Source organism: Canis lupus, chromosome 10 (assembly GCF_048164855.1).
Source record: "Canis lupus baileyi chromosome 10, mCanLup2.hap1, whole genome shotgun sequence".
NCBI classification, from domain to species: Eukaryota; Metazoa; Chordata; class Mammalia; order Carnivora; family Canidae; genus Canis; species Canis lupus.
Window position 1 is genome coordinate 57431861 of NC_132847.1, and position 15848 is coordinate 57447708.

The 15848-nt window shown below is 47.8% G+C and overlaps 1 protein-coding gene across 1 annotated transcript in view; it reads right to left on the minus strand.

The window, feature by feature from the left end:
- Positions 1 to 15848, minus strand: part of GABBR2 (gamma-aminobutyric acid type B receptor subunit 2) — a 370018-nt gene that overhangs the window by 161273 nt on the left and 192897 nt on the right. The window contains exon 4 of the mRNA XM_072842074.1: positions 10536 to 10637. Coding sequence (XP_072698175.1) covers positions 10536 to 10637 — 102 coding nt within the window. The remainder of the gene's footprint in view (positions 1 to 10535; positions 10638 to 15848) is intronic.

The window sequence follows — 15848 nt, forward strand, 5'->3', positions numbered from 1 at the left end:
TAACCAGGGCCCGCTGGTTCTGCCTTCCATCCTGTGCCAAGTCACCCCCGTGCCCGCAGCCCCACCACGCTGGGTTTAGCCACCATCATTCCCTCTTTGGTGAACTACGACTGTCTCCCGGCTGGATTCCCACCCTTGGTCCTGCTCCATCCACCCTGGTCGCCACAGAGCAGATGAAGGAATCATTCCAAGATTTAAACATGGTTGTGCAAAATCCTTCTGTGGCTCCCTGAGCTTTATAGGTCAACTGAGCTCCTTAGTAGGACATTCAAGACGCTTTGCCAGCCAACTCCTGCTCCACTCTTCCAGGGCTTGAGAATGAGCTATGTGCAGTTCTCTAAAACAGGTCTGCCATTCGTGCACTCATTCACCGGCTCCTTCCCCACTTTTTCCCCCCTCTTGCTTTCTGCAAGCTCGTCCAGTCCATCTCGAATTCCCTTCTCTCTCACCCCACTCCTCTGCATGGAGAGCTGCCACTCACCCTTCATGCTTTAGCTCAGGCACCTCCTACTCTGAGAAACCATCTTTGTCCTATTAGGTGGTCATTTGCTCCTCTGTCAGCCCAGAGCACTCTGCTTCCCTCTATCATGGCACAAGTCCACTTACTTGCCTGTCTTTTCCACTGGACTAAGAGTAACTTTTTTTTTTTTAAGATTAAAAAAACTTATTTATTTGAGAGAGAGAGACAGAGCATGAGCAGGGGGGGAGGAGGGGGAGGGAGAAGCAGGCTCCCTGCTGAGCAGGGAGCCCGATGTGGGACTCTATCCCAGGACCCCAGGATCATGACTTGAGCTGAAAGCAGATGTTTAACCAACTGAGCCACCCAGGTGCCTCTGGACTGAGGGTAACTTGATTCGGCTATGGGTCCCAGGTCAGGGGGACAGGGCATACATGGCATATATACAACAACAACAGGCATTGAATGCATGAATGAGGGAGTAGATGCTATGTAAAGTACCAAGCACAGTGCCTGGCCTGCTCTCCTTATTCAGTTACTGGTAGCTATGATCACCAGAGCACCAATACCCTGCTAGCCTAGGGCTCAGCACTCATTGGGTTCACCATGTCCATTTCTTGAATGGACCGAGGAGCCCACATCTTCATGGCTGACCACCTGACCACCTGCAGATAGATAAATAACCAGCTCTACCACTCATGGACAATTGCGTGTCTCTGTTGCCATGACAACCAAGTTGCATGGACCATTTGGTTCTGTGCTCCCAGACTGTTAAAATTGGATGGAACCCAAGAGATCACTGATCTACTGAACCCCTTCCTAGAGAGGCAAAAAGCTTTCCCCAAGACTGCACCGCACCCCAGAACCAGTACTCTCACCTCGGTGGCCCTCTGACCATCAGAGGACCTGGAGAAAGATCCTAACCAGAGCCAGGTTGTGCCTGCTGCAGGGAGCTATCCACACCCACTCTGATTCCAGCCAGGAAGAGGCGGCAAGATGCTGCAGTGTCTGGGAGGGAAGCAGCAGCACCCAGTGCACCTGGAGCGGGGGGAGCGGACAAAGGGAGATGGAACCGGCCTGGGATCCTCAGCAGGAACCCTGAGAGCAGTAGAAAGAGGTGGAACAGCTTCTCAAAATGGAAAATGTGTACTCCGGGAGCATGAGGAGTTTTCCTGAGAGTATGAAAAGCATGGATATACCTTGTTCTCCTTTCCAGAGCAACAACTTATTGGAAGATTCGGGGATGAGGGGAAAGGTTTTGGATTTCGGGATTCTTTTTAAAATCAAGACTATTTATTATTTATTTATTTGACATGGGAGGGGCAGAGGGAAAGAGGATCTTTTTTAAAGATTTATTTATTTATTTGAGAGAGAGAGAGAGAGAGAGCAGGGGGGAGAGGCAGAGGGAGAGGGAGAGAGAATCTTAAGCGGACTTCGCATGGAGAGTGAAACTGATGCAGGATCTGATCTTACAACCCCGAGATCCTGACCTGAGCTGAACCCAAGAGTCAGATGCTCAACCAGTGCTCCACTGAGGCACTCCTGGGTTTGGAGAGTCTGAGAAGTTTTTAACACATGCATGCTCTTGCAAAAGTTCCAGGATCATGCTGTTCAATGTTACATAACTTGTATCTTTTCCTGAAAATCTGTAAAGTGGAAGAGAAATTGTGTCTTGGCAGTGGTCCCTGCTTCTGGCCACACCTCCCATCTCCCTGCCAGGGGTTTGAACACACTCTCCTTTGCAGTGGAAAGGACTCTGGGGCAGTCTGAAGAGTACCAGGGGGTAGGGCAGGAGAGCTAAGAACGTCCCTGAGGATGAGAGTTACAGAACAGGGTTGTGATGGTTCAGAGAACCCAGAATGTGGCAGAGGACAGGGTCCAAAAATCCTGCACTCTTCCACAGACTCTCGATTCTGCAGGAGGCCACCTGGAGAGAAAGATGGCCTGAGTTGGGACAAAGGACGTCTTGTCCTCAGATGGTTAGAACTCAGGTTGTAGAGCACACGGAGACCTATGTTCACACAAGAGGCCTCGCCTACAGGGAAGGGGCAAGAATGGAAGGAGACAGCGATGGGGTGGGAGGAGTGTTCAGCCCAAACCCTGGATGGATTTCCTTTCCTCCTTCCTGGGTTCTTCTCATCTCTTGTCTAAAGCCTCTTTGTCTCTGGGACACTTCAAGCCAGCTAAGATCACATACACACAAAAGTGACACTTCAGCAGGATAACCTAATTCAAAGACCTTGTGTATAACCCCCCATGTGTAAGGGATCCTAGCAAATAAAAAGCAAGGACAAGTTTGGAGCTCTCTCTAGCTGTGGTACTAAGCGGTATATCAGCCCCAGCCAAGGAGATAGGTGTTATTATGTCCACTCTGGAAAGTTTCATGAGCCTGCTGAGCCCCAAAGAATTAAGAAGCTTTTCCAAGTGCAGCAGACACCGTCAGCTCTGGTGGTTCGACTCAGGACTGTTGCATCCATCCCAGAGCAGTGAGCATAGGCTGCTTACGGCTTGCTCCCTTCTCTAGACAACTGCCCCCTGCTAATGGGAACCTCCTGGCTCTGAAGATCGTGCTGTGCCCCACATTCCGCAGCATCCAGTGACTCGCTCACTGAAAGGGGGCACCAGCTCTGGGGTGCAGGCTATGCTCCAGATACCCCGTGAGGCCAGGCTAAACTGGTCTCGAGCCAAGACAGCATTCTGGCCCAGCTTTCCTCTTGCCTTATCCTGCCTTTCTCCTGTGTCCTGAGTGTGTTCTCAATAAATCACTTTCACCAGACTCTCAGGCTCTGTTTCTCAGGAGTTCAACCTAAGACACCAGGTCACACATGTAGGAAGTGGTGGGCTGGTCTCAACTCCGGCTGGGCCTGGCCCCAGAGCTGGAGTGCTTGACCAGTCACCCCTATTTATTGCCGCCTGGGCTGAGAAAACATCCAGCTTGCAGCAACAGCTCTTGGGAGAAAGTTGGGTAGACTTGGACGTGAAAGCACTGCAGCAGGAGAGGTGATCCTGAGACATTAAAATGGCTGGCATAACATTTAAAAGAGCAGGAAAACAGAGGCCACCCCATCCTGCCTTCCTTGTGGCCAGAGTGCGGGGTCCTGCTAGAAGGGAAGGTCAACCGGACACTGACCTCTGTGTTTTCTGGTATCTCCTGCCACCTGTACATCCATCTTGGTCCACTGCAATCGCTTCCTGGTTTTCCCAGGTGCCCAGCCCTATAGACCCACCGGGATGCTGAAAAATTAGAATAAACTGTGTATGATGCTGTAGAAAGGGAGGAGGTGCTACAAACCCCAGAGCGGCCGAGCTCTTAGCAGCTGGTCATGATGGGGCTGGGAGGTGGTACGACCTGGGCCAGTGGGCATTGGGGAAGGGGTCTAGAGCCCAGGCTCACTCCTGCCCCCGACTCTGGCTATGAGACCTGGGGTTAAGTCCAGGAGGGTTAGCCTAGATGCTTCCCAAAGTACCTCCTGGCCCTGACACACCGATTCCATACCCAGAATGAGTACTTTTATTTAGTTAGTTTTGACATCTTTTTTCCTTACCAGAAATGTGCCTAATGGCAGAGAAGCAGGAGACATATATTCTTTTGTTGCTGTTGTTACATTAAACTTTTTATTCTGGTTAGCCCTTCCATTTATTTTTCATTTTTATCTGTCTGTCTGTCGATCTACTGGAGTGTAGTTGACATAAAATGTTACATTAGTTTCAAGTGTACAACATAAGGATCAGACAAGTCTGTACCCAAAGGAGGCATATATTTTTAAAAATGGAAGTAAAGAAGGAATGGCCCATAGCAGCCACTGGGAAAGCATCCCATTTCTGTACAGTTTATTATTTTATCTTGAAAATTCACGTATATTTAGCATTCCAATTACGTATCTGTGCTTATCTTAAGATAAAAATAATGCTTTTCTTCCCATGTTTCTGAGCAAAACTGGCCCACTGGGAAACTGTACCATGTTCATGCTGTAGCTTTGCATCCCCCTGGGGTACCTATGTGAACCATTTCCCGCAGTCAAGTAGCCTCCTGGCCTGTGGGGATGAGAGGGGAGCTCCCACAAGGCCTCTCCCATGGAGCAGAGCGGGGGGTCACAGTTCACCTGAAGGTCTAATTTTGCCGTCTTCCTGTTTTAGGCAGAATAATGGCCTCCCCCCAAATGTCTTATTTCCTCATCTCCAGAACCTGGGACTATGCTCTGTGACATGGCAAGAGGGAATTAATGCTGCAGAGTTTTGGAGACGGAATTAAGGTTGCTCATCGGCTGGCTTATAAATTAGGGAGATGTTCCCGGAATCTGAATCCTGAATGATGGGTTGGGGGCTGCTCCAGGGAAGGGGGAGAAAGCAAATAAAGTGCACAGAGCAGGACATCTGAAGCCTGGCCCTCTGCCCCACAGGGTCCAAAGCTTCAGAGCAGGCACCATAGAGACACCCAGGGGCAGCCTCCACACCCCCTCCCCCAGCCCAGCCTGGCAACAGTTCCCCTTTAAAGCCCCATGTTTGGAACAGGCCTGGAAGGAGCTTAAAGGCCTCCAGTCTCCATCACGCAGAGATGGTTTTATTTCTTGACTTCCTTTAGGCGAACTTCGGTACGTATCTGCTAAACCAGCCTGATTAATTTTGTTATTTGGTTCCTCTGTGCTCTTGCTTATTTTCGCCTGGGTGATCTGTCCAAGAAGGAGAGGGTTATGGCTCCCAATGCTATTGTGTTTCTGTCAATTCTCCTTTGTATTTTAACAGGCTTTTCTTTATATATTTCAATGAGATGTAATTTACAGCAATAATGGTCCATGAGTGTGTAGTTCTCACGGTGAATGGTACCCCGATCTACAGAGAATGACTCTCCTTAATCCCGTTTAACGGTCAGTGCCTTGAATTCCCTTTGGTCTCCTGTGAACGCTGGGGTTCTTGCTTCGTTTGGTTGGCTTGCCCTACCTCTGCCCGACTTCTGACCTTTGCCTTTTCGGGGTCACTTCCTCTGCCGTCAAAAGCTACAGTTAGTTCTTCAAAAACACAATTGTAGAAGTCTTTGCCTTTTCATACGGAGTTTGACCTATTTGAATTTATGGTCAGAATGGCTCTATTTGGTCTGCAATTACCTACCTGGTACGCTTCCCGGCGTTCACATTCGCTTTCTGCTTTTCAATATGTGGACTAGATTTTCCCTGCGTTCACCTTCTATGCTTCAAAAGCTTCAGGTTCTGTTTGCATTATAGTATATTTACCATCAAGTTATTCAAAGCATCCTTTAGCTCATACGTTTATTTAGGAAATTCATGAGCCAGGTGGGCTCCTCTGAGTCCCTCTTCTATCTAAGACCAGGAGGTTACCACCCCTGTTTTATATCACCCACTTTTTTGGCCCTGTTAATGGAATTTGGATTTCTCTATCTCAGTTATTGTTATTCAAGTATCTATTTTTGCACTATATGTACATGTACATTTGCTTTCAAAATGAACTTCTGCATCTGTATGCAATTTTATAACAATTTATTTAGACTTAGCTTTCTGTCCACGGATTCCTGTGGCTCCTACTCAGCCATTTCTGCCGTAACCTGCTATGAAGTTTGCCATTGTTCTTGGCTGGCTGATGTAAACCTTCAAGGATTAACTCCGAGAAGGGCACCTGGCTAGTAGGCCTCATCAGCTGCACGCCTGGGAGGCGGTCTCCCAGCGGCTCTATTGTCTCTGGGATTGAATGCTGCAGAGGAGTCAAGGTGGCCTGGTTTTTGCACCTTTGTGGGAAATTTGCTTTTTTTTCTGGCCTAGATACTTGTAGATTCTTCCCCTTTATGTTTGTACTTCAAAGCTTCTGCCAAAATGTGTCTTGGTATGACTCTCTTTTCACCAATTCTGCTAGAATGTGGAAAGGCCAGTGAGACCGTGCACATAGCAGTGTGCACATTTCCTTCTGAGATTGTTGAGTTTGTAGTTCAGAAATGGTTGACTATTAGCAATTCTGTCAGTCCAACCTAGTAGGACTCTCTTGAGCGCACTTAAGTTTGGCTCCCTTTTTAAAAATAAACTTATTTGAGATTAGTTTTAGATTTACAGAAAAATGACAAAGATAGAAAGTCCCCATATGCTCCTCACCCAGCTTCCCCTATTATTAATATTTTATGTTAGTGTGGTACATTGGATACAATTAATGAATCAATATTGATTATTATTAGCTAAAGTCCATACTTTATTCAGATTTCCTTTGGGTTTTCTTCTCTAATGTCCTTGCTCTCTTCCTGGATCGCACCCAGAGCACTACTTTATATTTAGTTGTCATGTCTCTGTAGGCTCCTTTTGGCTCAGATGTTCCTCCATTTTAAAGACCTAGACAGTTTTGGGGAGTATTTGGAAAATGGCCTAGAATTTGCCTGGCGTTTTCTTCATGGTTGGACTTGGGGCATGAGTTTTGGAGAGGAAGAGCACAGAGACAAACTGTCCATCTCATCCCTCATATCAAGGGTGCATCCTCTTGTGGATGAACTTATCACTTAAGTGTGACTTACCACTGTTGATTCTGACCTTGGTCACCCCGCTGAGGTCATGTTTGTCTGATTTCTCCACCATCAAGTTACTCTTCTCCCCTCTTTCCATTGTGTACTCTTTGGAAGAAAGTCACTTAAGAAGTGGGTCGTTCTGCTCCACCTCCATGAGTATAAAATAGCTACATCAATCATTTGGGATTTTTCTGTATAGGAGGTTTGTCTGTTCTTTCCCATTAATTTATTCATAGCAGTATGGACACATGGGTATTTGTCTCATACTTTGAGTTACAATTCCATACTATTTTATTTTGTTGCTGAAACTGTCCCAGCTTTGGCCACTGGGAACTCTTTTTGGTTGGCGGCTGTACTCCTCCAACGTGCCCCCATCAGTGTGTTTTGCTGATGTTTTGAGTACTTCCTCACTTTCTGGCATTAGAAGATGCTCCAGGATCATCTTGCATACTTCCTGCCTTAGTCCTAGAATCAGCCATTTCTCCAAGGAGTCCTGGTTCTTTTTTTATGGAGAATGGTATTAGAAACCAACATCTGGGTGCTCGGTGTGCTTGTTGCTATTGTGGTGCCTATTTCGTGTTGATTTTGGTTCCGTTTCACCTGTTCTGGTTTTCCCTTAGGGTCTCCCTTCTCCAGTGTCCATAACTGTTACTTCTTCCCTCATTATATTGATCACTCTCACCATTTCCTCTGAATTCTGGGAAATATCTCAAGTTTGTCCTTCACACTATTGATCATTTTTCTTGGCATTAACTCTGCTCCCTAATACCTCCAATGCAGATTTTAATTCTGTTCTTTGGTATTCAGTTTTCTTCCTTGTCCTCTGTACCTCCTTCTCTATCTTATCACACAGTAAACCAGAGATGTGCTTTTACTCTGAGCTTTCCAGAAGTTACTTTATTCCTGAGTATTCTATCCTTGTGTTCTCTATTGGCTTTATCTGCCCAGATTTGGTATTTTATTTACACACACTCAAATTAATTTGATTCTGGGTGATGGGGAACAAAACAGTGAACACAACAGACAGAAACTCCTGCCTCCCAGAGTTTATGTTCTGGTGGGAGGAGATAGATGATAAAACAACTACACAAAATGAGCAATAGGTCCGATGTTGTGATGAGTTGAATTGTGTCCTCCAAAGATACGTTGAACCCCCAATACCCTAGAATGTGACCTTGTTTGAAAACAAGCTCCCCACAGATGTAATTAGTTAAGATGAGGTCATATTGGTGTAGGGTAGACTTGCAATGCAACACGACGAGTATCCTAATAAGACGATGTGAAGAGGAAGAGGAAAATGCCTAGGGAGTAGGGGTTGGGAGTTATGCAGCTGCACGCCAAGGAACACCAAGGACTGTTGGCAACACCAGAAAATAAAGGCACAGGAGAGCCCCAGAGCCTTCTAGAGAACATGGTCTTGCTGACACCTTGACCTTGGGCATACAGCCTCCAAAATGTGAGAGTATACATTTCAGTTGCTTTAAGTCACATTGTTTGTGGTACTTTGTTTCAGCAGACCTTGGAAACGAACACAGACATCCATCAGTGAAATGGAGAAAATCAGCAGAAAGTGGGCAAGGATTTAACTTTTAAATGAAGTATTTGGGAAGGCCTGGAAAAAGGGGAACAACTGAGCAAAGATGAGAAGAAGGCTGGAGAAGCAGCCGTGTAAGCCTCTGGGGGAAGAGTGCTTCCCCCAGAAGGACTCCTTTGCCAGCAGACAGACTAGGCTCCCGCTTCCCCCCTCCCCTCCAGCTTATGTGATGTTGTCATCCGTTCTGAGCACCGCAGCTGTGTGGGGTGCTGGAGAGACCTGAGCTGCCCTGTCACCCAGATCCAGGCTTGAATCCAGCCCACTGTTTTCCAGTTGAGTGACTCGGGGCAATCCTTAACCTCTTTGAGCCTCACATTCCCCACCTGTGACACAGGGATGCAAAAACTGCCTCCGTCTGAGGGCTCTGGGGAGGACTGAATGAGCCAGGGAGGGTCTGCATCGGCCCGGCTCTGGCTCAGGGCGCTGGCCCGGCAGGCTGCTACTTCCGTCAGCAGTATTGTCACTCCTACTTCTGTTGGAGCTAGTTGGCCGAAGAGCAGAGCACCCAGTTCCATTCCTAATTTCTCTCAGACTTTCAACTAGTGCTTCTGCTCCACACACAAAGGCTCTTTCAACTCCAAAGCCTGCTAGGCCTCCGAGATGCAGGAAGCTATTTCAAGTGCCCACCCTGGGGAGACGCTGCCCTGTGTGGTGGAGAATGTCAGCTCAGCATCGGGCTCTTCCCTCACCCTCAGCCCCACCGGCTCCCTGGAGAGTAGGCACTCTGCACTGCTCTGGGTCCTCCTGACCCCTACAGCCTGACTGGACCCTCTGCCCACACAGCCCGTGGGGGAACAGTGTGGGCAGATCCAGCCCCAGCTACCTGGGCTGCCAGCAGGCCCTCCCACCCACTGTTTCCTTCTCTGCAGGGACTCTCAGGGCTGAAATGTCACACACAGGCATGCTCCTGAGGTCAGGAAACAAACCACTGGCACTCTGCTCCCCTTGTTCCCTGTCTTTGGGCCTCAGTCTTTTCCATCTGTGAACTGTGAGGGCTTTGCAAGATAAGAATTCTAAACTGCCACCTGTTCTGACTGGTGTAGCCTGGGACCTGCCCAAGATGAAAGGGGGCTTATCAGCAATTGGCATCTGGGGTCTCCATGTCGACAACCCTAAATGTGGGCATGCCAGAATGGAAGAGAGGGAGACAGGAAGAGAGGGAGAGAGATGCTCTAACTACGTCTGTACCTGCTTACAAACCCCTAGCATCTCCCACTGCTCCCTGGATAAAAGACCAAAGTCCTTAGCTCGGCATTCAAGGCTCGTGGAACCTGGCTCCAAATGCTTTTTCCAGCCCCGACACTGCCCTGCCTTCTTATCTTCACCCCTTTTTCCCTGCTGGGCACCTGCAGGCCCCCCTCCTGCTTATCCTCCCTGGCCAGGTGCAAATGTTTCTCTGGAGCCTTGTCTGAACCCTCTCCCCAGGCTCGATGAGTCACTTCCTCCCTTTGTTCCTAGGCCCCTCTGTTCTGATCCCTAGAGGAAGCTGCTGGCTTCCACACCAGCTGTGAGCAACCTGAGGACAAGGACATGCTTGATGGCATCTGTGAGCCCAGGAGGGGGTATGGCACAAACCAGGTGTTTGAGAGAGAGTTTGTGGGATAAGAGGAGTCAGGAGCTTAGGCTTTCAGTCCCAGTAACCATACTGCCTTGCTGTGCCTTTGGGCAACATAGTCCCTCTTTCTCCATCTCTTCACAACAGAGGAGGTGGTAACTCACATCCTGCTTGCCTCTTAGGCTCGGGTGAGAGATACAAAGTCACCAAGTAAGCTCTACATGGCTATGCACCTGGCAACCAGACCTTTGGTCCCTGCTGGCCAAGCAAGGGGAGAGCCAAGGGAAGCCAGCTCCTGGGAGCCTCTCCCCACGTGTGAAATGCCAGGATGAGAGGGAATAGCCTAAACTCGAGGCTCTTTCACAGTCAGGGATGCGGGGAAGCCTGGAGCATGGCACAGTCTGTCCTCCAAGCCATGGCCAGACACACCTACCTTCAGCTTTTTGACACTCGTGCAGGGGTCGTTGGAGAAGCTCTCGGTGTCCGAAATCTCGATGTCCTCACCATACAGAACCCCAGTCAGGTCGTTCCTCACCTGTCACAAAGAGAAAGAGTGGGTGGGTGTGCTGGTGGCCACAGGAAGGACAGGAAGGGTCTGGTCAGAGGGGTCATCCCGACAAAGCAGCTCAACTGGGCTGTTTTTTTCCACCAACAATGCAAAACGAGCAATTTACCCCTTTTATTATAAACTAGAGGGCCCTGTGAGACCGTGGAGACCTGCCTGTCCCACCCCGCAGGTGACACACTGGCAAAAGGACAAGAAACTGATTGCATAAGGTTTTCCTGGGAGAGTCAAGATGAGCACCCCAATCTCCAGGCTTTCATGCTGGGGTTTCTCTGCCCTTTATCATACTGTCTCCAAGTCAGACTATTCACATACATCTCTACTTATGGCAAGGGGGTATGGAGCCAACCCGCGCTGTTACATGTAACTCTGTCCACTGACACGCAGGGCGGCTAACAACTCTGTGCTTGGAAAGCGGAGGTCTGTGAACTCCAGGGTGTGCCAAGTCCAGCCAATGTGTGAAGCAGTGTGGAAGGATATTAGGGAGTGGTGGGGACAGTGGCAAACTGGTGACCACATGTCCCATCTAAGGTAGCAGCTGCTGTAATCACGCTGTGCCAGAATGCTAGACCGGGGTCACTAGACCTTCTGGTTTTGGGGGAAGAATTCAGAAATCTAGGTTTTTTAAAATATAAGATCCTTGCATATCTGAAAATATTGGCATGATTTTGAATTACTTAAAACACACACAACAAAGTAGGAACTCTGAAACCAAAGAACTCTGAAGTTTGTATCTGGCCTGTGGCCATGGCTGAGCAACCCCTGATGTAAAGCAATGGAAACTGGACTATGTGTGTCAGTAAAAACAACTGGGCCGGGGGGGGGGGGGGGCTTGCGTAGGGGCCCAGATTCTAGGTTTTGCTTTGTCACCAACTTGGTGGTGACCTCTGCCTCGCTGTGTGACTCACCCTGTCTCAGGGCTTTAGTGTCTTCTTCCTTAGGAGAAGATGATCCTTACAAGCACTTCTCGTTCACACCCATTATGATGGTCATTATTAAAAAACAGGAAACAGTAAGCATTGGCGAAGATGGAGAGAAATGAAACCCATGTGCACAGAATGGTGCAGACACTGTGGAAACCAGTACGGCAGTTCCTCAAACATTAAACACAGATTGCTATATGATCCAGTATTCCACCTCTGGTTACTGTCTCAAAAGAACTGAAAACAGGGTCTTCAAGATGTACTTGCACACCCATGTTCACAGCAGCCTTATTCACAAAACCCAAAAGATGGAAGTAACCCACATGTCTATCAATGGATGGAGGGATAAACACGTGGTATGTACACGCCACGGAACACTATTCAGCCTTCCAATGAGGTTCTGATCCACACTACAATGTGGATGAAATGAAGACATTATGTGAAGTGAAAGGAGCCAGACACAAAAGGACAAGTATTGTAGGATTCCACTCACATGAGGTACCTAGAGGAGTAGAATTCATAGAGATGGAAAGTAGATCAGTGACTACTTGGGGCTGGGAAGGAGGGAATGGGGAGTTAGTGTTTGATGGGTAGGGTGACTGGGTGGATGAAAAAGATCTGGGGATGGATGGTGGTGCTGATTACACAATAGTATGAATGTACTTAATGCCACCAAACTGGACACTTAAAAATGGTAAAAATGGACAGGGAGTCTGGGTGGCACAGTTGGTTGAGCATCCAACTCTTGGTTTTGGCTCAGGTCATGATCTCAAGGTCATGGGATTGAGCCCTGTGTAGGGTGTGCTAGGTGTGGAGTCTGAGATTCTCTCTCCCTCTCTTTCTGCCCCTCCCCCTCTCTAAACATAAATAAATAAATCTTTAATAAATGGTTAAAATGGAAACTTCATGTTACCTATATTTTATCACAGTAAAAAAAAAAAAAAAAAAAAAAAAAAAAAAAAAAAAAGGTGCTTCTTATTTCCGTGGTAGATTTCTTCCCATGTATATCTCAAAGCGTTATTTTGAATAATTTGGCTGTGAACATTGCAGGATGGTCGCTGGGAAGCCACCACCGTGGAAACGGAGCCAAAGGGTTTCAATGGGAACTGCTGTATTTTATTTCTTTAAGAGAAATATGACACAAATAGAACAAAAAGTGAACGTTTATTTAATTCTGGGTAACGAGTCCATGGGTGTTTGCTACTCTTGTGTTTCCTGAATGCTGGAAATGCTCTGGATAAATGTTTGGTACAAGGTGTTATTCTATATGTTGGCAAATTGAACACCAATAAAAACTAAATTTATAAAAAATAAAACAAAGAATGAAGCTGCTGCAATCACATGGAGCCTTGTCCATTCTTAGTTTTTATCTCTATTTTTTTAAAGATTTTATTTATTTATTTATTCGTGAGAGACAGAGAGAGAGAGAGAGAGAGAGGCAGAGACACAGGCAGAGGGAGAAGCAGGCTCCATGCAGGGAGCCCGATGTGGAACTCCATCCTGGGTCTCCAAGATCATACCCCAGGCTAAAGGCGGCACCAAACCGCTGGGCCATCGGGGCTGCCCTTTTACCTCTATTGTGATGGAAGACTGGGAATGAGTTGATTGGACCAAAAAAGTTGACTTTGGCATTGTGGTTTATTTCTGCTGCCACAAATCCTTCTTGGATGCAGGGGGAGCCCCACTGTTAGTTTCGTGTGTGTGTGTGGGGGGGTGTTGTAGAGAAACAACAACGATTAGACACTTCAGAAAATGTGCAAAGTCACCCCTGCTGGAGGCAGTGCAGCTGATGCACGCACCACTGGCATGCACACTCAGGGGATCTCTCTTGGAGCTCAGTCTTCACATCTCTGAAGTGGGGTTAATACAGCATGTAACATATGGGGTTGTTTCAGGGACCAGCAAAAACACCAATGATGCAAAATGTAAACTCTCAAGTTCTTTATGCAGTTTAAAAGCTGGGATGATCACTTCCAGGGGTAAGGGCAAGGCCTCAAGGCAGTCAGTGGCTTGGAGTATCTATCTGTGAATAAGGGTGTGTGTGAGAGCTGTATAAATTATGGCAAAATAAACTATTTTTTTTTAGGCAGTTAGAACTCAAAACGAACAAAACTAAAACACCCTAGAGGTCATCTCATTCTGCCCCTAATTTCACAAATGAGGAAACAGAAGTGTCATTCCCAGTCTTGTGCTCTCCACATGCTCCCAGGCTGGTTCTTCTGGATCCTGCCAGCTGTGGACAGTTCTGGAAGCCTGATGAGCCAGAACAGGTCAGAACAGATGGTAGTACGATCAGCCACCATAATTTTAGCACCAAGAAGTCTGAGCTCAGCTCAAGTATTTACTCTAATGGACCTCTTTAGAGAAAGCAAATGGAGGAAATGAGTAATAAATGGTATTTTTAAGTAACCAAAGCATGGAAAAGAAACAATGGAGTTGATGTAACTCCTAAGGAAAAGTAGCCACAACCTCACGTGTAGATCGGAGAGTTATTCAGTCCACTGGCCAAAGAGGTACGACACGAATTTGAAACGCCTATTTTTCCTTCTGGAATTGTAGGTTCTCTTGTTTAATGGGGCTGATGTCTTGCTATAAACTGCATTTCTGCACAGTGAGTCCTATGTTTTCATTTGCCTCCATTATAAAGCAGAAATACATTCTTCTGGGAAAAGAGTGACTCTCAATTTTTCCAAGAAAATAAAACACACACGCACTCTCCAGTATAGTTGGAGTCCCGCCGGGGAACCTAATCTGCATGGATGGGCATGGATGGGACAGAGGGGAAGGCTGCCTCATTACCCTGAAGGAAGAGCCAGGACCCCTGGGGGAAATGAGCAGGGCCAGGGGTAGGGTTTCCAGGGTGCTAGGAGAAGAACCTAGAGGGGTTGAATCCTTCAAGGCTGGGGCTTTGGGGCCAGTTCACAGGGCTGAGGTCACTTCTGCTTCCACAATAGTGGATCTGAGCTCAGGCTGCAGAAGGAGCTCCAAGAAGCCCAAGTCACTTGATGCCAGAAAATAGAACCAGAGGGTCAGAGCCCCAGGAATAAATAATCTGGATAGGCTTGGGGGCAAGAGCTACTGATTTCCCTCCCCTGCCTCAAGAACTGATTTGGGCTAGATATGAAGTTGTGTCAGAAAGCCTGTCCTAGGGTGGCCCCTGGATGGTAACACCAGCATCATCTGGGAACTTGTTAGAAATGCACATTCTCAGGCCCCACCCCAGACCTACTGGATCAGACACAGTGACATAGGGTCCAGCGACCTGTGTTTACTCAGCCCTGCAGGTGATTCTGATGCATGCTCAAGTCTGAAAACCTCTGTCCTAAAGGAAGCAGGATAAGTTTTATAACAACCATTGATCATAGTGGGGAAAAATGTTTCCAATGGCTTGGATATTTCCCCTTTGATTAGAAGACCAGAATGTGTTAACTGAGTGAGGCTACTGCCATCCAAAAGGGTGAGCAGGACTAGGAGCCATAATTAGAAGGCATCACAGCTAGAATGAAGGAAGGGGCAGTCACCCTCTGGTCTGTCCTCTGTCCATGTCAGCTCACACCGAGGATGCTGGGCTCAGTTCTGGTTGCCTTTAGAAGGGATAGTGACAAAGTGGCTTAAGCTCAGAGGAGGGAGGTGTGGCTAGGACAGGGACCAAGGACCCTTAGGGAAGCCATGGACACAGGGGGCTGAGGAGTACAAAGGTTATAAGGGATGACAACAATGTCTCCTAAGGCATCCCATGAGGCCTTGGGAATCCAAGATCCAAGTCCAAGAATTTTAACATTTAAGCTCAGACTTTAAGCTCTAAGGAAGTCCAACATCTTGAGAGAAGTCAAGAGCTAAGCAGAATCAGTGGCTCTGGGGGTAAGCCCAGAGCTGTGGGGACAGTCCTGCTCCCGGTCAGCAGGCAAAAACCCCGTCAGGTCAGATCAGCCATCTGAGCAGTAGGCCCAGTAGGTATGCACACAGTCTCCCTCCCAGCTGGGTCACGGGGCTGTGGGGGAAGGGGTGATGAGGACTTGTCACTCCAATGAAGCCATCACACTGGTCTCACTCCTCCAACTGACTGAGGTGTTGGGGACACAGCCAGTCTTTATCATCCTGCGAGGTGCAGGGGGAGAAGTAGACAGGTTGGAGGAGGAAAAGGAGACCAGAGGAATAAGTATGTCACTGGCTAGACATCCTAGATCTCAGGCTCTCAATCTGGGCTCCTGCCTCATTCCTGCAGCTGGGATTCCATCTGATGCCCAGTCATTGCCAA